The 17,176-nt window shown below is 50.0% G+C and overlaps 1 protein-coding gene and 1 long non-coding RNA gene across 5 annotated transcripts in view; one reads left to right on the top strand and one right to left on the bottom strand.

Annotated features, from left to right (window-relative positions):
* Window positions 1–1,869: 1,869 nt before the first annotated feature.
* On the bottom strand, window positions 1,870–12,614 carry ASGR2 (asialoglycoprotein receptor 2). 4 transcript variants are annotated; one of them, XM_027773171.1, is made up of 9 exons: window positions 12,403–12,614; window positions 11,936–12,221; window positions 11,148–11,264; window positions 10,819–10,914; window positions 10,135–10,206; window positions 9,851–9,955; window positions 9,617–9,762; window positions 2,503–2,609; window positions 1,870–2,282 (listed from the first exon to the last, which is right to left on the bottom strand). In XM_027773171.1, the coding sequence occupies exons 2-9, from the start codon at window positions 12,054–12,056 to the stop codon at window positions 2,126–2,128; spliced, it is 921 nt and encodes a 306-aa protein (XP_027628972.1). In that variant the 5' UTR covers window positions 12,057–12,221; window positions 12,403–12,614; the 3' UTR covers window positions 1,870–2,125. The 4 variants fall into 4 exon arrangements, with proteins under 4 accessions (XP_027628972.1, XP_027628973.1, XP_027628971.1 ...); XM_027773172.1 differs by having other exon boundaries at window positions 2,503–2,566; window positions 11,936–12,197; XM_027773170.1 differs by having other exon boundaries at window positions 11,936–12,197; window positions 12,403–12,613.
* Window positions 9,858–17,176, top strand: part of LOC102488674 (uncharacterized) — an 82,589-nt gene continuing 75,270 nt past the window's right edge. Inside the window, exon 1 of the long non-coding RNA XR_335054.3 lies at window positions 9,858–9,941. This is a non-coding gene — a long non-coding RNA (uncharacterized LOC102488674). The remainder of the gene's footprint in view (window positions 9,942–17,176) is intronic.

The following is a 17,176-nucleotide window of genomic DNA, read 5'->3' as shown; positions in this document are numbered from 1 at the left end:
AAGCCTCTAGGTCCAGGACTCAAATCGTGGTCTTCCACGTGGGAGTCCAATACCTTAACTGTCCCACCACCTGCCAGTTCACTCTGTTTTATTTCTCACAACTGTATGTAAGTCTCCAATTACCTAAAATAAAATGTCTAATTTTTTAAATAGGCATGAGCTTTAAGAGATATTTTTGCTGTAAGGAGCATGTGCTTGCCAGAGAGACAGAGAGGGACAGAGAGAAAGCAAGAAATCAACCCCTCCGGGTGGGGGGGAGATGGCCACGCTGCAATCCCTTCTCTTCCATTCTCTGCTCAGGATCTTGGGCATACATGTGTATGTACCCTGTTTGAGTTATAAGCCGCCGGGTCCAAGACTTGAACCACGTTCGACTACATGGGAGTCCAGCAACGTAACCATTATGCCATCTGCTGGTCACAGGCATGGACTTTTTAAAAAGTTTATTTTATCCATGAGTAAAAGATACAGTCAGAAGGAGGGAGAGAGAGAGAAATGGGAAGAGAGAGAGGGAATTTTTTTTAGAGGGGGGAGAGAGAGGGGAGAGAGAGGGGGGAAGAGAGAGGGGGAGAGAGAGAGCCCTCATCACCAACAAGGTCTTGACCCTGCGAGGCACTCCTGTCTCAGCCAGCCCTCAATCACAGACACACACATGCTTGGCATACTTGGGGTGGTCTCCAGACATGAACCCCGAACCTTCCCACGGGGGTCAGGTTGCAGCTTCAGTCCCTGAAACTTTTTTTTATTAGTATGAGAAAGAGGAGAGGGATTAGAGGAGGAGGAGGAAGAAGAAAGGTGAGAAAGGGAGAGCCTTGGGATTTTTAAGGTTTTGACCACAGAGTATGTGTGCTCATGGGAGAGAGACAAAATGAGAAATCACCCCCACACTGCAATCCCCTCTCCATTCTCCTCTAGGGACTCTGAGCTGGCACGCACACGTGCCCTGCATGATCCTCAGGCCTCTGGGTCCCAGACTCAAACCAAAGGCAGCTGTTTGGGAGTTCGGCACCTTCAACATCACGCCAGCTGCAGCCCCTAGAGAAAACTATTTTCGACAGGGTCTCACAGTGGGGATTCGTTGTCCTGGCCCCCCCAGATCGCTAGGATTACAGGTATGCACACACCCACAGCCAGAACGTGTTCATCTGGGATCTCAACCCAGAGCCCCCCGTATGGCACCAGTTTCACACAGGAGTTCCCCCCCCAACCCTCACCCCCGCAGCTGAGGGGCTGGAACATTTTAACTAACAGTACCTCTCACTTCTGTATTTAAACACGGCATGGCTTAAAGATCTCGTTATGGTCAGTGGCAGAAAGAGCTTGGAAGGGGACGTTTGCGGACTATGGAAACGGTCGGTGACATCCTGTCAGACATGTCCAGTCTGTTTAGGGTTAAAGAGAGGCAGCCAGTCCGCAAGTGCTGGGAGAGCCACTTGCCAGTCCCCCTCCACTTTGGCGAGAGTTCACTGCCACTGTCCCTGGAGGCTGGGAGTGGAACAGCCTGGTCTGGGAGACGCCCACCCGTGGTGCGCGCAGGCGGGGAAATCTGTTTCCTTCAGGCAGCCCCAGGGCCCGCAGACCTCAGCCCCACCGGCTGGTTCCTTGTCCACCCAAGTGCTGGCCACTGAGTCCTTCTGCTCCCAGCCTCTCGCCCCGGTCTCTGACAGTGTCCCCAGGGACTGGGGACCAAGGAGAGCTACTTAGGGTTTGCAATGTCGTTAAGCAGATCATTTAGAATCTTATTTTAAATAAAAATAAAACATTAGACTCACACACCCACACAAAGGACTTACACAGTGTCTCTTCAGACCCTCTCCCCCCCACTTCTTTGCACCCTACATTTTCCAGTTCCAAATAACCAGGCCACACTGAGTTTCAAGTTGATGTTTCTTCTTTTCCTACTCTATCGAAGAGGGTGAAAATCATATTACAAAGAATCATAGGAAGAGGCGGGATTTCAGTCTCCCCAGGACCTGAGACTTAAATCACGCCCCTGTCTGTCTTTCTCTAGCCCCTCCCACAGCCTTCTATCTTTCTTCCTTTCTTAAAACGGCCAGTAGAGACGCTGGGCATGGGGCAGGGGATGGGGTGCAGGTTGGACAGAAAGGTGCTGGGGTCAAGGCTCCTAGCCGGTGACGTTCTGCCTCATCTCACACACCCAGCGGTGCACCTGGCGACAGAAGTTGTCATTCCAGCGGCCACCGGGCCCGACCTCCACACAGTCTTCACTTCCACCCAACTCGTGTCCGTGCCAGTTGTCTGGTTGAGTGACAGCCCAGTTCCTAAGAAAGCAGGACAAAGCTCAAGCTGACACATCCCCACCCCAGCAACCCTCACCTCCGCCCCAGAAAAGCACAGCCTTGGCAGGGTGCCGGGGCAGGAGGTGTAGCCTTGGAGGTGGGGAGTTTGGGCCTGAAGGACTTGTGGGAGTGGAGTGGGCCAGAAGTCTAGGGGGCTGGCTGTGGCCGGGGCGAACTAACCAGACGGAGGGAGGCCACTTACTTGTAGTTGTGCTCATAGTCTGTACCATCCACCCATTTCCAGGAGCCATCGCTGTCGGTGAGACCTATCCAGGCATGAAAGGGGTTCGTGTGTTGTGCAATGAACGTCTGAAAAAGCAGGGAGGAGAGGGGCCAGCAGGTGGCATAATGGTTAAGGTACTGGACTCACACGTTTGATTGCAATTTGAGTCCTGGACTTAATGGCTTGAAACTCACACCAGACACATGTGCATGCATGCTCAAAACCCCAAGAAGAAAATGGAGAAGGGATTGCGGCATGGCCATCCCCCCTCTACCCGGGGGTGATTTCTACTTTCTGCCTCTGTCTCTCTGTCTCTCTGGAGAGCACACGTGCCCTATGGCAAAATTCTCTCGCAAAAAAAGAAATAAAAATAACAAACTCAACAGGCAGGAGGAAAGTTTCTGTCCTGAGTCCTTTCAGCCTCCGTCCATGCTGGCATTGAGCTATGGCCCCCTCAAGTCTTCACCAGCCTGGTCTGCCCCTGGCTGAGGTATCCGCTCTCAACCCCGGGTCCTTGCTTTTTCTTTTGTAATCATAGCTATATTTTGTTTGTTTGTTACTATAGGGTGCTTAAGCTCACTGGAGAGAGAGAAAGTGAAAAATTACCCCCAGGGGGGTTGGCCATGCCACAATTCCTTCTCCTCTCAAGATTGTGGGCACACACACACATACAAGCATCCAGAGTGTTTTCAAGCTGCCAAGTCCGGACCTCAAACCAACTTGGGATCCAGTCACTTGAACTTCCACACCACCTGCTGGCCCCCATGGCTAGTTTTTAGTAAACATTTACTGGGTGAGGCTTTGTGCTAAGTTTTTTTTTAAGAACTATCATATCTCAGGGGCTGGCAGGTGGCATGGTGGTTAAGGCGCTGGACTCCCACATGACGGATCATGGTTCGAATCCCGACCCTAATGGCTTGCTTTCTCATTCTCCCTTTCTCTCTGGTCAAATTGAACAATAAATAAATAAAGTTAAATAAATAATTCCTTTTAAAAAAGAACTATTGGGGCCGGCAGGTGGTGTGGTGGTTAAGGGCGCGGGACTCCCACATGGCCGACCGTGGTTTGAGTCTCGTACCTGGTAGCTTGCTTGCTTTCTCACTTTCTCTCTCACTCTGTTCCTCTCTGGTCAAATTAAAATAAATAAGGTTAAATAAATCTTAAAAAAAATAAAGAACTATTATATCTCATTAGTCCTCAGAAGCCCTCTCAGTTGGCACCACAGCAGTTTGCACTTTGCAAGGCGATTGGCAGAGTCCAACAGCTGAGTTTGTGACCACTGCCCTCTGGTCACGGCCCTGACCCAACCTCCCGCTCCATTCTCAACATGGCTGCTTCCCCAACTCTGGCCCTCTCCTTGTTTCCTGCCCACGGCCTCAGACTCTTAGAATCACCCTGGCCACTACTCCAGCTGCTGCTATAGACCCAGACTCATCAGGGTCTATTCCATTCACCTCTCCAGTACTCTGTCCCTGGTCGCCCTCTGTGTGCAGCTGGCATTCCCTGAGCTTAGCCAGGCCCTGGAGCTTCCAAGCTTGGACAACTGCCCAGACCCCCATTCTGACCTGGTTCCATGGGATCTGGCTGGCCGAAAATGGAAGGATTCCCTGGGTGTGAGGGGGCCACCCACTCAGCCAGCTGGCAGGGGTCTGGGTCAAAGTGGTCTCTGAGTCTGCAGATCGCTCCGCGGGACTCACACACACCCCCTAGAATGACTGCTAGCCACGTGGCGTTCTTTCACAGACATGGCCGTTCCTGGGGATGAACGTCCTATACTTTGGTAGGATAGCAAGGAAAGGTGTGGTCCATTGATTTGTGGAGGTAGCCAAGGGACCGACTGGTCAAACGGCACACCTAACAATTCCTTTGGACATCATCCAAAGGGTCCCCAACCATATTTGGAGGAAAAGGGTCTAATTCCACTCACACTCCCTACAGACAGAACTAAGGCTGCAGTTAGTCGCCTCGTCTGAGGAGAGGGTCGCTGACTCTAGCCCTCCTAATTCTAGAATCCTGCAAAGAGGACAAGAAGAGGCAGCCCTTGGAGGCTAATGAGATTGCTCCCCAAAGTCAGAGAACTCAGCCGAGTGGGAGAGGAAGTGCCTGGAGAGACTCTTTTTGCTGCTACCTGGTGCCCAGCAGCTTCTCCCCATCCCCACAGAAACTGAGCAACTGAATGAAGAGCATGGAGCGTCAATATCCGAACCCTCAGTGTTAGAGACTCAGAGAAGAGTCACAAGTACCAAATGGGGCCAGCCCATGGCATGGTTAAGGAAGCCAGATCCACACAGCCGTCTGAGCGGGCATGACCATTCCCCTTGGGGGCACTTTCTCGCTCTCTGTGTGTGTGTGTGTGCGTGTGTGTGTGTGTGTGCGTGTGTGTGTGTGTGTGCGGGGCACTTTCTCGCTCTCTGTGTGTGTGTGTGTGCGTGTGTGTGTGTGTGTGCGTGTGTGTGTGTGTCTTCAGTGAGTGCATGCACCCTCTGGCAAATTAAAAAGAAGAAAAGAAGGGGCTGGCAGGTGATGTGGTACTGGCACTGGACTCCCACACGGCCAACTGCAGTTCAAGTCCCGGGTCTAGAAGCTTGTTTTCTCACTTTCCCTGTCTCTCTCTCTGTCTCTCTCTGGTCAGATTAAGAAAATAAATAATCACAACAAATATAATTAAATAAGTAAATAATTCTAAAAAAAATAAAAATGCTTAAACATATAGGACCAGCCTCACATTCTAGTGGTTAATGGAGCTGGATCCCACATAGCCAACCATGGTTCAAAGCTTGGCCCCAGTGACTTGAAATATACACCAGGCACATGTGTGTGCAGGCTCAAAATCCTAACAGGTTAGAAAAACGGAGAAGGAATCGTGGCCATGTACCACTGGCAGGGTGGGGGAGGGGTGCCTTCTCTTTGTCTCTGTTTCCTCTCTTTGTTGAGTGGATGTGTCCTCTGGCAATTAAAACATAATTAAACATGTATTTTAAAATAATTGTGAGGGCCATCTTTCACTTTCTCTTTCTCTCTCTGTCTCTCTCTGTCCGTTGTGTCCCTCTCTGGTCAAATTAAAATGAGTAAATAAATAAAGTTAAATAAAATAATCTTAAAAAAAAAATGGGCCCAGCAGGTGACATGGTGGTTAAGGGTGCTAGACTCCCACACGGCCGACCATGATATGAGTCCTGGAGCTGGCGGCTTGCTCTCTCACTTTCTCTCTCTCTCTCATTGTGTCTCTCTCTGGTCACATTAAAATGAGTAAATAAATAAAGTTAAATAAAATAATCGTTAAAAACTAAATAAAAGTAAACGTGAGGACCAGCCAGTGGTGTGGTGGTTACGGTGGCAGGGGCCCACATAGGTAGGTGTACAGGTTGAGGCCCCCTGCGGCCTGAAAATCACACCAGGCATGTTTGCATGCATGCCCAAAGTCCCAAGAGGAAACTAGAAGAGAAGGGATTGCAACATGTCCATCCCCCTGGAAGGTGATTTCTCATTCTCTCTCTCTCTCTCTTTCTGGTAAGTACACGCACCCTGTGGCAAAAACAATTTTTTTCAAAGTGCCTTAGAGCCGCTGACAAATGGGGTGAGAAATGGCAGTCTTTATTTTTTTAAAAAAAAATTTTTTTTGAGAGGTCTTCGCTATAGGGCGCGTGCGCCCGCCAGACAGAGAGAGAGACAGAGAGACAGAAAGCAAGAAATCACCCCCCAGGGTGGAGGGCCACACTGCAATTCCTTCTCCTCCATTCTCCTCTCGGGATCTTGGGCACGCACGCACACGCGCCCGGTGTGAGTTCTAAGCCACCGGGTCCGGGATGCGAACCGCAGTCGACTACGTGGGAATCCAGCGACATAGCCATTACACTAATTGCTGGTTCCCATTTAAAAAAATATTATTTTTTAAGTTTATTTATTTATTTCAATTTGACCAGAGAGGGACAGTGACAGTAAGTGAGAAGGCACTCCCTTCCCACGGGATAGCCATGCCACAATCCCTTCTCCATAAGCACTCCCTTCCCAGGGGATAGCCATGCCACAATCCCTTCTCCATTCTCTCTGGAGATTTTGGGCATGCATGTGCATGCACTGGGCATGTTTTTTAAGTCTCTGAGTCCACGACTTGAACCATGAGTTGGCTATGTAGGATCCAGCCACCTTAACCACATGCCTCCTGCTGGCCTAACCCAAGATTATTTCATTTGGAATTTTTGAGGATAAGATCCAGGGGTGAATATTTTTGAACATTTCAAGAGATTACAACATATAGCCAAGGCCGAGAATCACTAACTTAAAACATAAAGCCTTAAAAAGATTAGAAATGGTAGAGACACACCAAACAAAGAAATCAAGAACCACAGAATTTTTGTATCAGATGATGAATTCAGGGGTTAAGTGGTAGAGTAGCAGGAATACAACTGCACTGACGTGGGAAGGTCCTGGGTTCATGTCCTAGGACCTCTCTGTGCAGGCCAGGCAAGCATACACATGTCCGTGATCTGGGTTGTAGGATGGGTCATGGTGTGAAGACCCTGCCCCTCTCTCTCTCTCTCTCTCTGAGAAATAAACAAGATAAAATAAACTAAAAAAAAAAAAAGATAAATTTAGGTAAGCAGGTAGAGTGCTGGTTAAGACACTGGACTGCCACATGGTCAGTTGCAGTTTAAGTCTCAGACATGGCAGCTTGCTTTCTCACTTCTTCTCTCTCTCTGGTGAGCACACATGCACTATAGCAAATTAAAAATAATAACACTAGAGTAAAATAAATTATAATCTTAAAAAAAAAGGTAAAGTCAGGACCGGCAAGTGGCGTGGTGGTTAAGGCTGCTGGAATCCCACATGGCTGACCATGGTTCGAGTGCCAGACCTGGCAGCCTGCTTTCTTTCCTTCTCTCTGTCTCTCTCTGGCCAACGTCAAAATAATAAAATAAAATAATGGCAATGAATAAAATGAAATAAAATCATTCCTTAAAAAAATAATAAAGACAAAAAGCATGAACTAGAACACTGATATTCGCTGTATAATGATAAAGGCACATTCGCCATGAGGTTGTGGCCATAATGAACGTACGTGCTGCGTTGCAGAGCACTGGCATCTTAGGTTGAAGGCGTGAACTGGCATTTTTGTAGGCCAAAAGTATTGGCAATATTCAAATGATTGGTAAAGCAAAATGTGTCTGTAATCACTCCAGCATGTAAATACTTGGAGAGCAGACGCTCAATAAATATATTCTGACCCCTGTACCACGTGGCTTGCAGACAGTGGCATTAGAATACGTTCAGAAAATTCAGAGAGGATACAGCCCCCACAGACCCCTGGGTACCAAGGCAGCCCATCACAGGTAAAAGCACTGGCTGAGGAGGCCCAGGGGAACTGAATTCCCGCACCATCGGGACTTACTCGCTGCGTGTCAAGTTACTTAAACTCCCTGTTCCGCCCTGGAAGCGGGAGCAGACAGCGCCTACTCCACATGGTTGTCAGGATTACAGACGTGAGCGTGTGGAATCACCCGGCACGCAGGGAGTTCTCAGTACATGCTGGCGTTACTACCCTCCTTTTCCGAGTCCATCCGAGCCGTTCTGATGGGCCGGTTCTCCATGAACCTTGGCGTTCGGAGTTGCCTGGTGGCAGCACTGGGCAGGAGAGACGCCCAGGGTCTCGCAGGAGCTCGTCACCCATGACAGGGAGTCCCTGGAGTCATGCCCGCTCTGCTCTTCCACCTGAGTGACCACCACATCCGAAGACCAGCACGGCAAGCTCAGAGTCCACCCCACCGCTGTGGCTCCACTCGTGGCCTGGCCCTGGATGCCACCCGTCTCCTCGTCACCTGGCCACAATCTCCTGCTTCTTAGAATCATGGCAGCTCCACTGCGAACCCTGAGCTCTACCACACTCTGCTTCTAGACCCTAACTCGGGTTAAAAGGATAAAGGCAGGCTGGCCAGCCTCCCGGAGCGGCGGGACCATGGTTCGAGTGCCAGACCTGGCAGCCTGCTTTCTTTCCTTCTCTCTGTCTCTCTCTGGCCAACGTCAAAATAATAAAATAAAATAATGGCAATGAATAAAATGAAATAAAATCATTCCTTAAAAAAATAATAAAGACAAAAAGCATGAACTAGAACACTGATATTCGCTGTATAATGATAAAGGCACATTCGCCATGAGGTTGTGGCCATAATGAACGTACGTGCTGCGTTGCAGAGCACTGGCATCTTAGGTTGAAGGCGTGAACTGGCATTTTTGTAGGCCAAAAGTATTGGCAATATTCAAATGATTGGTAAAGCAAAATGTGTCTGTAATCACTCCAGCATGTAAATACTTGGAGAGCAGACGCTCAATAAATATATTCTGACCCCTGTACCACGTGGCTTGCAGACAGTGGCATTAGAATACGTTCAGAAAATTCAGAGAGGATACAGCCCCCACAGACCCCTGGGTACCAAGGCAGCCCATCACAGGTAAAAGCACTGGCTGAGGAGGCCCAGGGGAACTGAATTCCCGCACCATCGGGACTTACTCGCTGCGTGTCAAGTTACTTAAACTCCCTGTTCCGCCCTGGAAGCGGGAGCAGACAGCGCCTACTCCACATGGTTGTCAGGATTACAGACGTGAGCGTGTGGAATCACCCGGCACGCAGGGAGTTCTCAGTACATGCTGGCGTTACTACCCTCCTTTTCCGAGTCCATCCGAGCCGTTCTGATGGGCCGGTTCTCCATGAACCTTGGCGTTCGGAGTTGCCTGGTGGCAGCACTGGGCAGGAGAGACGCCCAGGGTCTCGCAGGAGCTCGTCACCCATGACAGGGAGTCCCTGGAGTCATGCCCGCTCTGCTCTTCCACCTGAGTGACCACCACATCCGAAGACCAGCACGGCAAGCTCAGAGTCCACCCCACCGCTGTGGCTCCACTCGTGGCCTGGCCCTGGATGCCACCCGTCTCCTCGTCACCTGGCCACAATCTCCTGCTTCTTAGAATCATGGCAGCTCCACTGCGAACCCTGAGCTCTACCACACTCTGCTTCTAGACCCTAACTCGGGTTAAAAGGATAAAGGCAGGCTGGCCAGCCTCCCGGAGCGCAGTGCTGCTCCCTTTGGAACCGCGGGCTCACCTGCTCCTCCCAGGAGCCGATGACCACCAGGTGCGAGTTCTCCAGCTGGCAGTACTTCTCCGCCTCCGACCAGGTCTTCCCTGTGCTCGAGAACCAGTAGCAGCTGCCCTCGTGCTCCAGCCAGTTAACGGGGCAGCACTCTGTGCCTGAGGGGAGGGGCGAGCGGCAGCAGGGGGTGGGCCTGGAGGGCACCGGCACAGGGGACCCGACACCCCCCATCCCTGCTGCCCCTACCATTGCTCTTGAAGAAGACCATCTGACAGGCCAGGACACGCAGATCCAATGGGAAGTGCTTCAGATGAAGGAGCAAGGTGCTGTGATCTGAGTGGGGCAGACATACTGACAGCCATGTGGACAGACATGTCGGCCCTCTCTGTCACGATAGGCGCAGGGCTGAGGAAGCGCACACCACGCCTCACACCACACCACATGCGCCACTAAACCCGCATGCACCATGCACACGCACGCACACGCACATGCACACGCACACGCACGCACACTCTGGGAGGGTCTCTGACCTGCTTTCAGGTCCTGCTGCTGTTTCTCCAGCTTGGCTTCTATAGATGTCATCTTGTCACCTACACTGCCCCCTGAAAGAGGGATGCTAAATTGTTGTCCCCTGTTCTGCCTCTGGAACATCCCTCCCTACCTCGATCCTGGGCCCCAGTCTCCCACCACCCCGTCCAGGACTGCTGCTGGCCGCCACCGGCTGGCCTTCCCGATTCCACCCAGGCTCCTTGCACGTTCCGGGCCCTTTCCTATCTGCATCCTCTCGTGGATTCCCCTTTTCTCAAAATAAAGCTTCGCTTGGTCAGCATGGCCTGTCTGCAGGCCCTGGCCCCTCCCACCTCTCTGGCCACCTCTCTGGCCACCCCTTGCCACCTGCCCCACAATTTAACTCCCAACACACTGGGACTGCTCACAGTCTCAAAATGGGCAACGGTCTCCCCACCTCCTGGCCAGCGCAAAGTCAGGTCTCTGCCTGGCACTGCCCTCCTCCTCTTCAGCCACCTAGCCCCTATCTGTCCTTCAGGCCCCTCAACTCAGGGGCCTGCATTTCTGGAAAACTTAGCCCGCATCGCCAGCTAGGTTACTGGGCGTCCGTGCCCCCAGAGCCCCCAAATTACCCCTCTCGCAGACGCAGCACAAGCCTGGCAACTCCATGCAGATGAACAAGCATCCGACCACCCCGCCCCACTCACCATGGGCGTCCAGAGCCCGGAACTCCGCCAGGGTGCTGGAGGAGAAATTGCTGAAAGTTTCTTTCAGGGTCCGCAGCTCTGCCTGCAGCTGTGCACCTTGTTAGGAGACAGTGGGGACAGGACAAGGTGGAGGGGCTGTGTTCCTATACCTGTCTGGGTGACTGTCCCCCTCAGCACCCCAACACAGCCATCATCTGTCCCGCCATTTCCCCATCCTTGCCTCCCACTGCTCCCAGCGCGTGCTCACCTCTCCCCCATCACGGCATAGCCATTGCCCGTAGCTACTCCCTGGTCCTTGCCCCACCCCTGCCAGCCCCTGTGAGCCTCACTTTGGAACCCAATCACACAGACCGCCACCAGCAGCAGGACGTTGAAGGCCAGGGCAAGCAGACTGAGGCGGAGACTGGAGCAGAGGCGCTGCCCAAGGGTCTGGGGAGGAGGCAGCCCTGTGAGAGAGGGCGTGTCAGGAGCTGGGCGCCCAGGGGACCAGAGCTGGGACCACCAAGGACTGTGGTGTGGCAAGACCCTGTTGAGGGTCTCACTCTTTCTCTCTCAAGAAATAAATAAAAGGATCACAAGGCATACAGAGAAGCAGGAAATCACAACCCATAATGAAGAGGTTAATGAATCCGTCACAACAGATCCAGACCAACCCCGATGTCTGGATCAAGATCTCTCTTGCCTAAAACCTTTGCCCAGGTACTTGGGGGCTGGCATCAAGATTTACTAGAGAAGGATCCAGCAGGTGGCCTGAGGGGAACAGGAATCTTCCAGAGTCTCCCTCCCACACACAGTCCCAGCTGGGTCTTCATTCCTTGCATGCACGCCCGTATGTCCACACGGGCATGTACACGCACAGCACACATGTTGCTTGTGTTGGGAAGAGGAGGGAAGGAAACCCCCTCCGACTTCCAGTCACCCCACACCTCTGGGCACACACCTCTTCCACAGCCCTAGGGGTGGAGAGGAAAGTGAGGTCAGGGGGCGAGCAAAGGTGTCAGCACCTCACACTTCAAGGGCCTCCGTCCTTGTTGGCAGAGTGAATGGGACAAAGACCTCAGAAAGACAGAGCCATTGGCGGCTGGACAGAGGTGGAATGAAGAAACTGGACACTTACCTTTCCAAAATGGATCTTCTCTCCTGGGGTTCTGCCCTCGAGAGCCTGACCCCTCACCTCCGAGCTGATGGTCGCTATCCTCAGAGTCCAGCTGCTGGAGGTCTTGAAACTCCTTTGCCATGACTGTCCAAGACTGGATCTAGACCTGGGGCTGGGTTGGGGCTGCCCTTCGGGCTGGGGCTCAGGTGCGCGTTGGTGCAGAGGCTGGTGGTGGGACTGACTGTTGGGCCTGAGTGGCTCAAGGTGATGGCTTGGGTGGGGTCTGAGGTTGGAGATAAGTTTGGGGCTAAGGTTTGAGATACCGCTGAGTCCTGTCTTTACTCAGGAGATGGCCTGGGCCTAACATGGCCATCAGCCTTCCCTCCACACTCTCCAGGACCAAACTACCCACAGCATTTCCAGACCCTGTCCAGGGTCTCCTTAACCCCAAACATCCCAGTCCCACCTGCCTCCCGAACCTGAGTTACCTGTAAAAAGTATGAAGAGTCGACTCCTGGCTCCTACAGGCAGCCCAGGCCCCCAGGGGAAAGGAGGGGCTAAAGACAGAAAACGGGGGTTGGTGGGGGAGCAAGTGGTGCTAGAGAGGAGTGGAGAAAAGGGGGCTGTTCTAGGTGAGCCCCTAAACCCTGCGGGTCTGTGTCCAAGTGATCCTAACCTGGATTCTCCTGCCCCTGGGACTTTGGACAGTAAACAGAAGTGGAAACAGAGCTGGAACTCGGACATGAGTCGTGGGTGCAGGAAACACAATCAACTCTTTTCTCATCAGAGAAGGGGGTCTCCTGGTCTGACCCCCTCACCCCACATGGCTGTCACCTCACCCCTCATTGCACCATTTGCGGGGGAGCGAGGTCTGGGTGACAGCAGGTGCAGTTTGAAGTGTCCCCCTGTCCCTTCCCCCTTTCCCTTCCTGACTGAAATTTCCGGAATTGTCTCTAAACATCCCTGACCAGGATCAGAGGCTCCGGTCTTCTGCTCTTGCCCAATCTGCCTCTGAGCTGCAGGCCCAGCTCCCTGTGGGCCCAGCCCTGACTCACTTCTTTTTCCTGGGGAGAAAAGTCCCTTAAGACCCAGAAGCTGCAGAGGGAAGGGGAAAGAGCTCTCCCTGCTGTGGGGATGACTGGACTTCCACAAGCCCCTTCCACACAAGCCCGTGTCCTCGAGCCCAGCCTCTGTCCTCAGTGGCCTGCAGGTGCTTCTCATTGAACACCTCCCCGGGTGGACACCTTAGGTAGTCCCTTCTCACGGGGAGGACGTGGAGCCTCGGGGAGACTGAGAGATTTGCTCCAGGTGGAGTAGCAGGATAGCGAAATGGCTCAGCAGATTTCAGCCCTCGGCATCCAGTCTTCCTCACAGATCAGAGCAAGACCTTTCCCTTACTTTATCCTCTCTCCATCCGCTCTGTTTCCTCACACCGATGTCTCTGGTCTCCACCGGCAGCCAACACGGTGTGAATGCTCCGTGTGATGGTGTCCAAAGATGACTGCCATTTCTCCTCTCACCCCATTTACAAGACACACCCATCCAGAGGTAGGGTCTATGCCACCGCCCCTTGAATCTGGATGACTGTGACTCGCATTGACCAAGAGAAAGGGCTAGAAGTGACACTCCGCCAGCTCCACACCTAGGCCTCAAAAGACCTGGCAGTTTCCATTTTCGATCTTGGAATCCAGGCACCATGCCATGAGGAAGTCTAGCTATCGTGCTAGAGAGAGAGCCCTTATGAAGGGTCCCTGGGAGCTAAGGCACCCTATGGGGAGAGAGGCCACACGGGGGCATACTGAGTCCCAGACATGTGAACAAAGCCTTCTGGGAGTGTCCAGCCGAGCCTGGTCACTGGCTGAAGACATCCAAGTGTTTGACCCTGGCCTAGAACATGTGGACGGCTCAGCGAAGCCCTGCCCAGGTTTCTCACTCAAGAAGTAATAAATAGTTGTTTAAACCACGGGGCTTTGGGGTGGTTTCCTGTGTATCAGTAGGTAACTGAAATAAAATATGCTCTTAAATATGTATGTACCAGGCCAGCCAGGTGGCTGGGGTGACTGGATCCCACACATCTGATGGCACAGTTAAGTCCCAGACCCAGAGGCTTGAAAATCACACTGGGTGTAATATAAACAAGATTATGATAATAATAAATTAAAAAAAAATTACACTGGGCAAAATCCAGAAAAGAGAATGGAAGAGAAAAAATTGCAACATGGCCATCCCTCCCGGGGGGAGGGGATGTTTTCTTATCTCCCACCCCACCTCTGTCTCCAGCAAAAGCACGTGCCCTTGAGCAAATTAAAAAAAAAAAAAATTAAAAATAATTTTTTAAAAAGTGTAGCTGCTCTAGACTATTGTATTGCCAATAACAGAAATACCCAGGTCTAGGGTTTGTTTGTTTGTTTGTTTGTTTGTTTATAGAGAGAGTTTTGGTCTAGGGCTCATACACACACCAGAAAGAGAGACAGAAAGCAAGAAATCGCCCCCCAAGAGGGATGGCCATGCCACAATCCCTTCGCCTCCATTCTCCTCTAGGGATTTCAGGCACACATGTACATGCACATGCACCCAGCATGAGTTTTAAGCTGCCAGGTCCAGGACTCAACCACAGTCGACTACATGGAAGTCCAACAACATAACCATTACACTATCTGCTGGTCCTGAGGAGACCAGCAGGTGGCGTGGTGGTTAAGGTGCAGGACTCCAACACTGTTGACCACGGTTCAAGTCCTGGATTTGGCAGCTTGAAAATCAAGCTGGGCATATGTACATGGGTGTCCAAAATCCCAAGAGAAGAAAAGAGGAAAAGGTATAAATGAATGGATAGATAAAATTAAATAATTCTTAAAAAGGAAAAGAAAAAAAAGAACTTTATTTAAAAAATTAAAATATAGGGGGCCAGCAGATGGCATGGTGGTTAAGGTGCTGGACACTCCCACATAGTGTCTGGTCAAATTAAAATAAATGAACGAATAAATAAAATTAAATTTTAAAAATTATTTTTTTAATATTTAACTTTATTATTATTATCATTATTATTTTCCAGTTTGATCAGAGAGACACAGAGAGAGAAAGAGGAAGTGAGAAAGCAAGCCACCACGTCTGAGACTTGAACCATGGTTGGCCATGTGGGAGTCCAACGCCTTTAACCACCATGCCACTTGCTGGCCCCAAATTTTAAAAATTCTTTAAAAAAAATAAAAAATATAAATGTTCAAAACAGAGTTTTACTTAGCTCACAGTTTTGGAGGGCCAAGGTCAGGGAGGCCAAATCTAGTAAAGGTCTTCTTCTTCTAGGAGACTTCCTGCAAAGGCCCTGGGTGGTGCGAGACATCGCTCAGTAAGACAGCGAGGGTGAGTGTGTGTCCCTGTGTCTGTCTCTTTATAAACCCATGAGTGTACAGTCATGGGGCCCTGCCCTCATGCCTCATCACTTCCCAAGAGCCCCACCCTTCATCACCATAATTGGATTAAGTCTTCACCTCCCAGCACCATTACAATGGCTCGGCAGACTTCAGTACATAAATTCTGGGGAGACTCATTCAAACCATAGCAGTACCTTATAAAATATGTAGTATTTAAGGACCAGCAGTTGGTGTAATGGTTATGTTGCTGGACTCCCACATAGTCGACTGTGGTTTGAGTCCTGAACCCGTTGGCTTAAAACTCACACTGGGCATATGTGTGCATGCGTGCCCAAAATCCTGAGAGGAGAATGGAGGAGAAGGGATTGTGGTGTGACCATCCCCCCCGGGGTAGGGGGGGAGGGTTGATTTCTCATTTTCTGTTTCTCTGTCTCTTCTCTCTGGAGAGCGCACGCACCCTATAGCAAAAATCTCTCTAAAAAAATTAAATAAATAAAAGTAAATATGTGGTATTTGTCTAGAAAAATACGTCATGACTTTTCCAACTACCCAATGGTCTACATGTCTGTTTTTCATATCCACAATGTATGTACATGTGTGCAGATTTATATCCATAACTTCTCGCCCAACAAAATATTTTTAAGATCGAAACTTGCTACTATTTGTACATCTTGTTTGTTGCTGTGAACTGCTACAGAGTATTCAATGGTGTGTATCCTTCATAGTGTATTCCCGAATAATGAACACCTAAGTACCACAATTAACACTGTGATTAATGTTCTGATCATGTTCCTGGTGAGAATGCTCCTAGGTGAGAATTTCTCTTGAAACTGTATCCAAGAATGAAATAGCTAGCTCACAGAGTATTCTATAGTTAACTTCACTAAGTACTGTCAGACTGTTCCAGAATGTCTATTCTGGCTGCTATTCCCACCAGCAATATAAAAAGGTTCCCTTTCTTTGTGTCATCAAATTTTCAATAATTTTCATTATCCAAATCCCAATTGTTGTCAGTCTGATGACATCTCATCATTATTTTTTTCTTTTTCTTTTTCTTTTTTTTTTTTTTTAGGTTTTGCCATAGGTCACATGCACGCGCCAGAGAGATAAAAAGAGAGGGATAAAATAAGAAATCACCTTCCCGGGGGATGACCCCCATGCCACAATCCCTTCTCCTACATTCTCCTTTCAAGATTTTGGGCACAAATACCTGGCATGATTTCCAAGCTGCTGAATCCGGGACTCAAACCGTAGTCTGCCATGTGGGAATCCATTGCCTTAACCGCCACACCACCTGCTGACTCCTCTCATTGTCCTTTTCGTTTGCATTTCTGGCTACTATGAGGAGACTTCAAAAAGTTTATAGAAAAATGGAATTCAAGTATGAGTTTATTTTGGTGCAAAAAATTTTGAAATCCATGCATGTTTGGGGGTTTTTTAGGAGTTATTTCATTGTTTTGTTTTTTGTTTTTTGTTTTTTAACTTGCTATAGGTCACATGTGCTCAACAGAGAGAGAGAGGGAGGGAAAGTGAGAAAGCAAGCCGCCAGGTCCAGGACTCAAACTGCAGTCAGCCATGTGGGAGTCTAGTGCCTTAACCACCACACCACCTGCTGGCCCCATGGTTCTCTTATGATGCTCATTTTTTGTTAATTTTTTGAAGACCCTGCACAGTAGGTTTGACCATTTCTTCAGCTGTATGTTAATCATTTGGGTTTCTCCTTGTGTGAGGTGCCTTTGCATATCCGTTACCCATTTTTCTGCTGAGTTTCCTGAATTCACTTTACTGATTAGCCAGAATTCCTTGTATAGTCTAGAGGTTTGTTCAGAAAACAAGACCTTATAACAATATATATAATTACTATTATTATTATTATTATTATTATTATTAT

Source organism: Tupaia chinensis, unplaced genomic scaffold, assembly GCF_000334495.1.
Source record: "Tupaia chinensis unplaced genomic scaffold, TupChi_1.0 Scaffold000330_1, whole genome shotgun sequence".
Taxonomy (NCBI): Eukaryota; Metazoa; Chordata; class Mammalia; order Scandentia; family Tupaiidae; genus Tupaia; species Tupaia belangeri.
This window is presented reverse-complemented; position numbering and strand designations above follow the sequence as displayed.

Coding starts and splice junctions, on each gene's coding strand:
- ASGR2 (XM_027773171.1), bottom strand. CDS start 12,056: ATGGCAAAGGAGTTTCAAGACCTCCAGCAGCTGGACTCTGAGGATAGC. Junction 9,956..10,134: donor GCAGCAGGACCTGAAAGCAG/GTCAGAGACCCT, acceptor CATGGCTGTCAG/TATGTCTGCCCCACTCAGAT. Junction 9,763..9,850: donor GGTCTTCTTCAAGAGCAATG/GTAGGGGCAGCA, acceptor CCCTCCCCTCAG/GCACAGAGTGCTGCCCCGTT.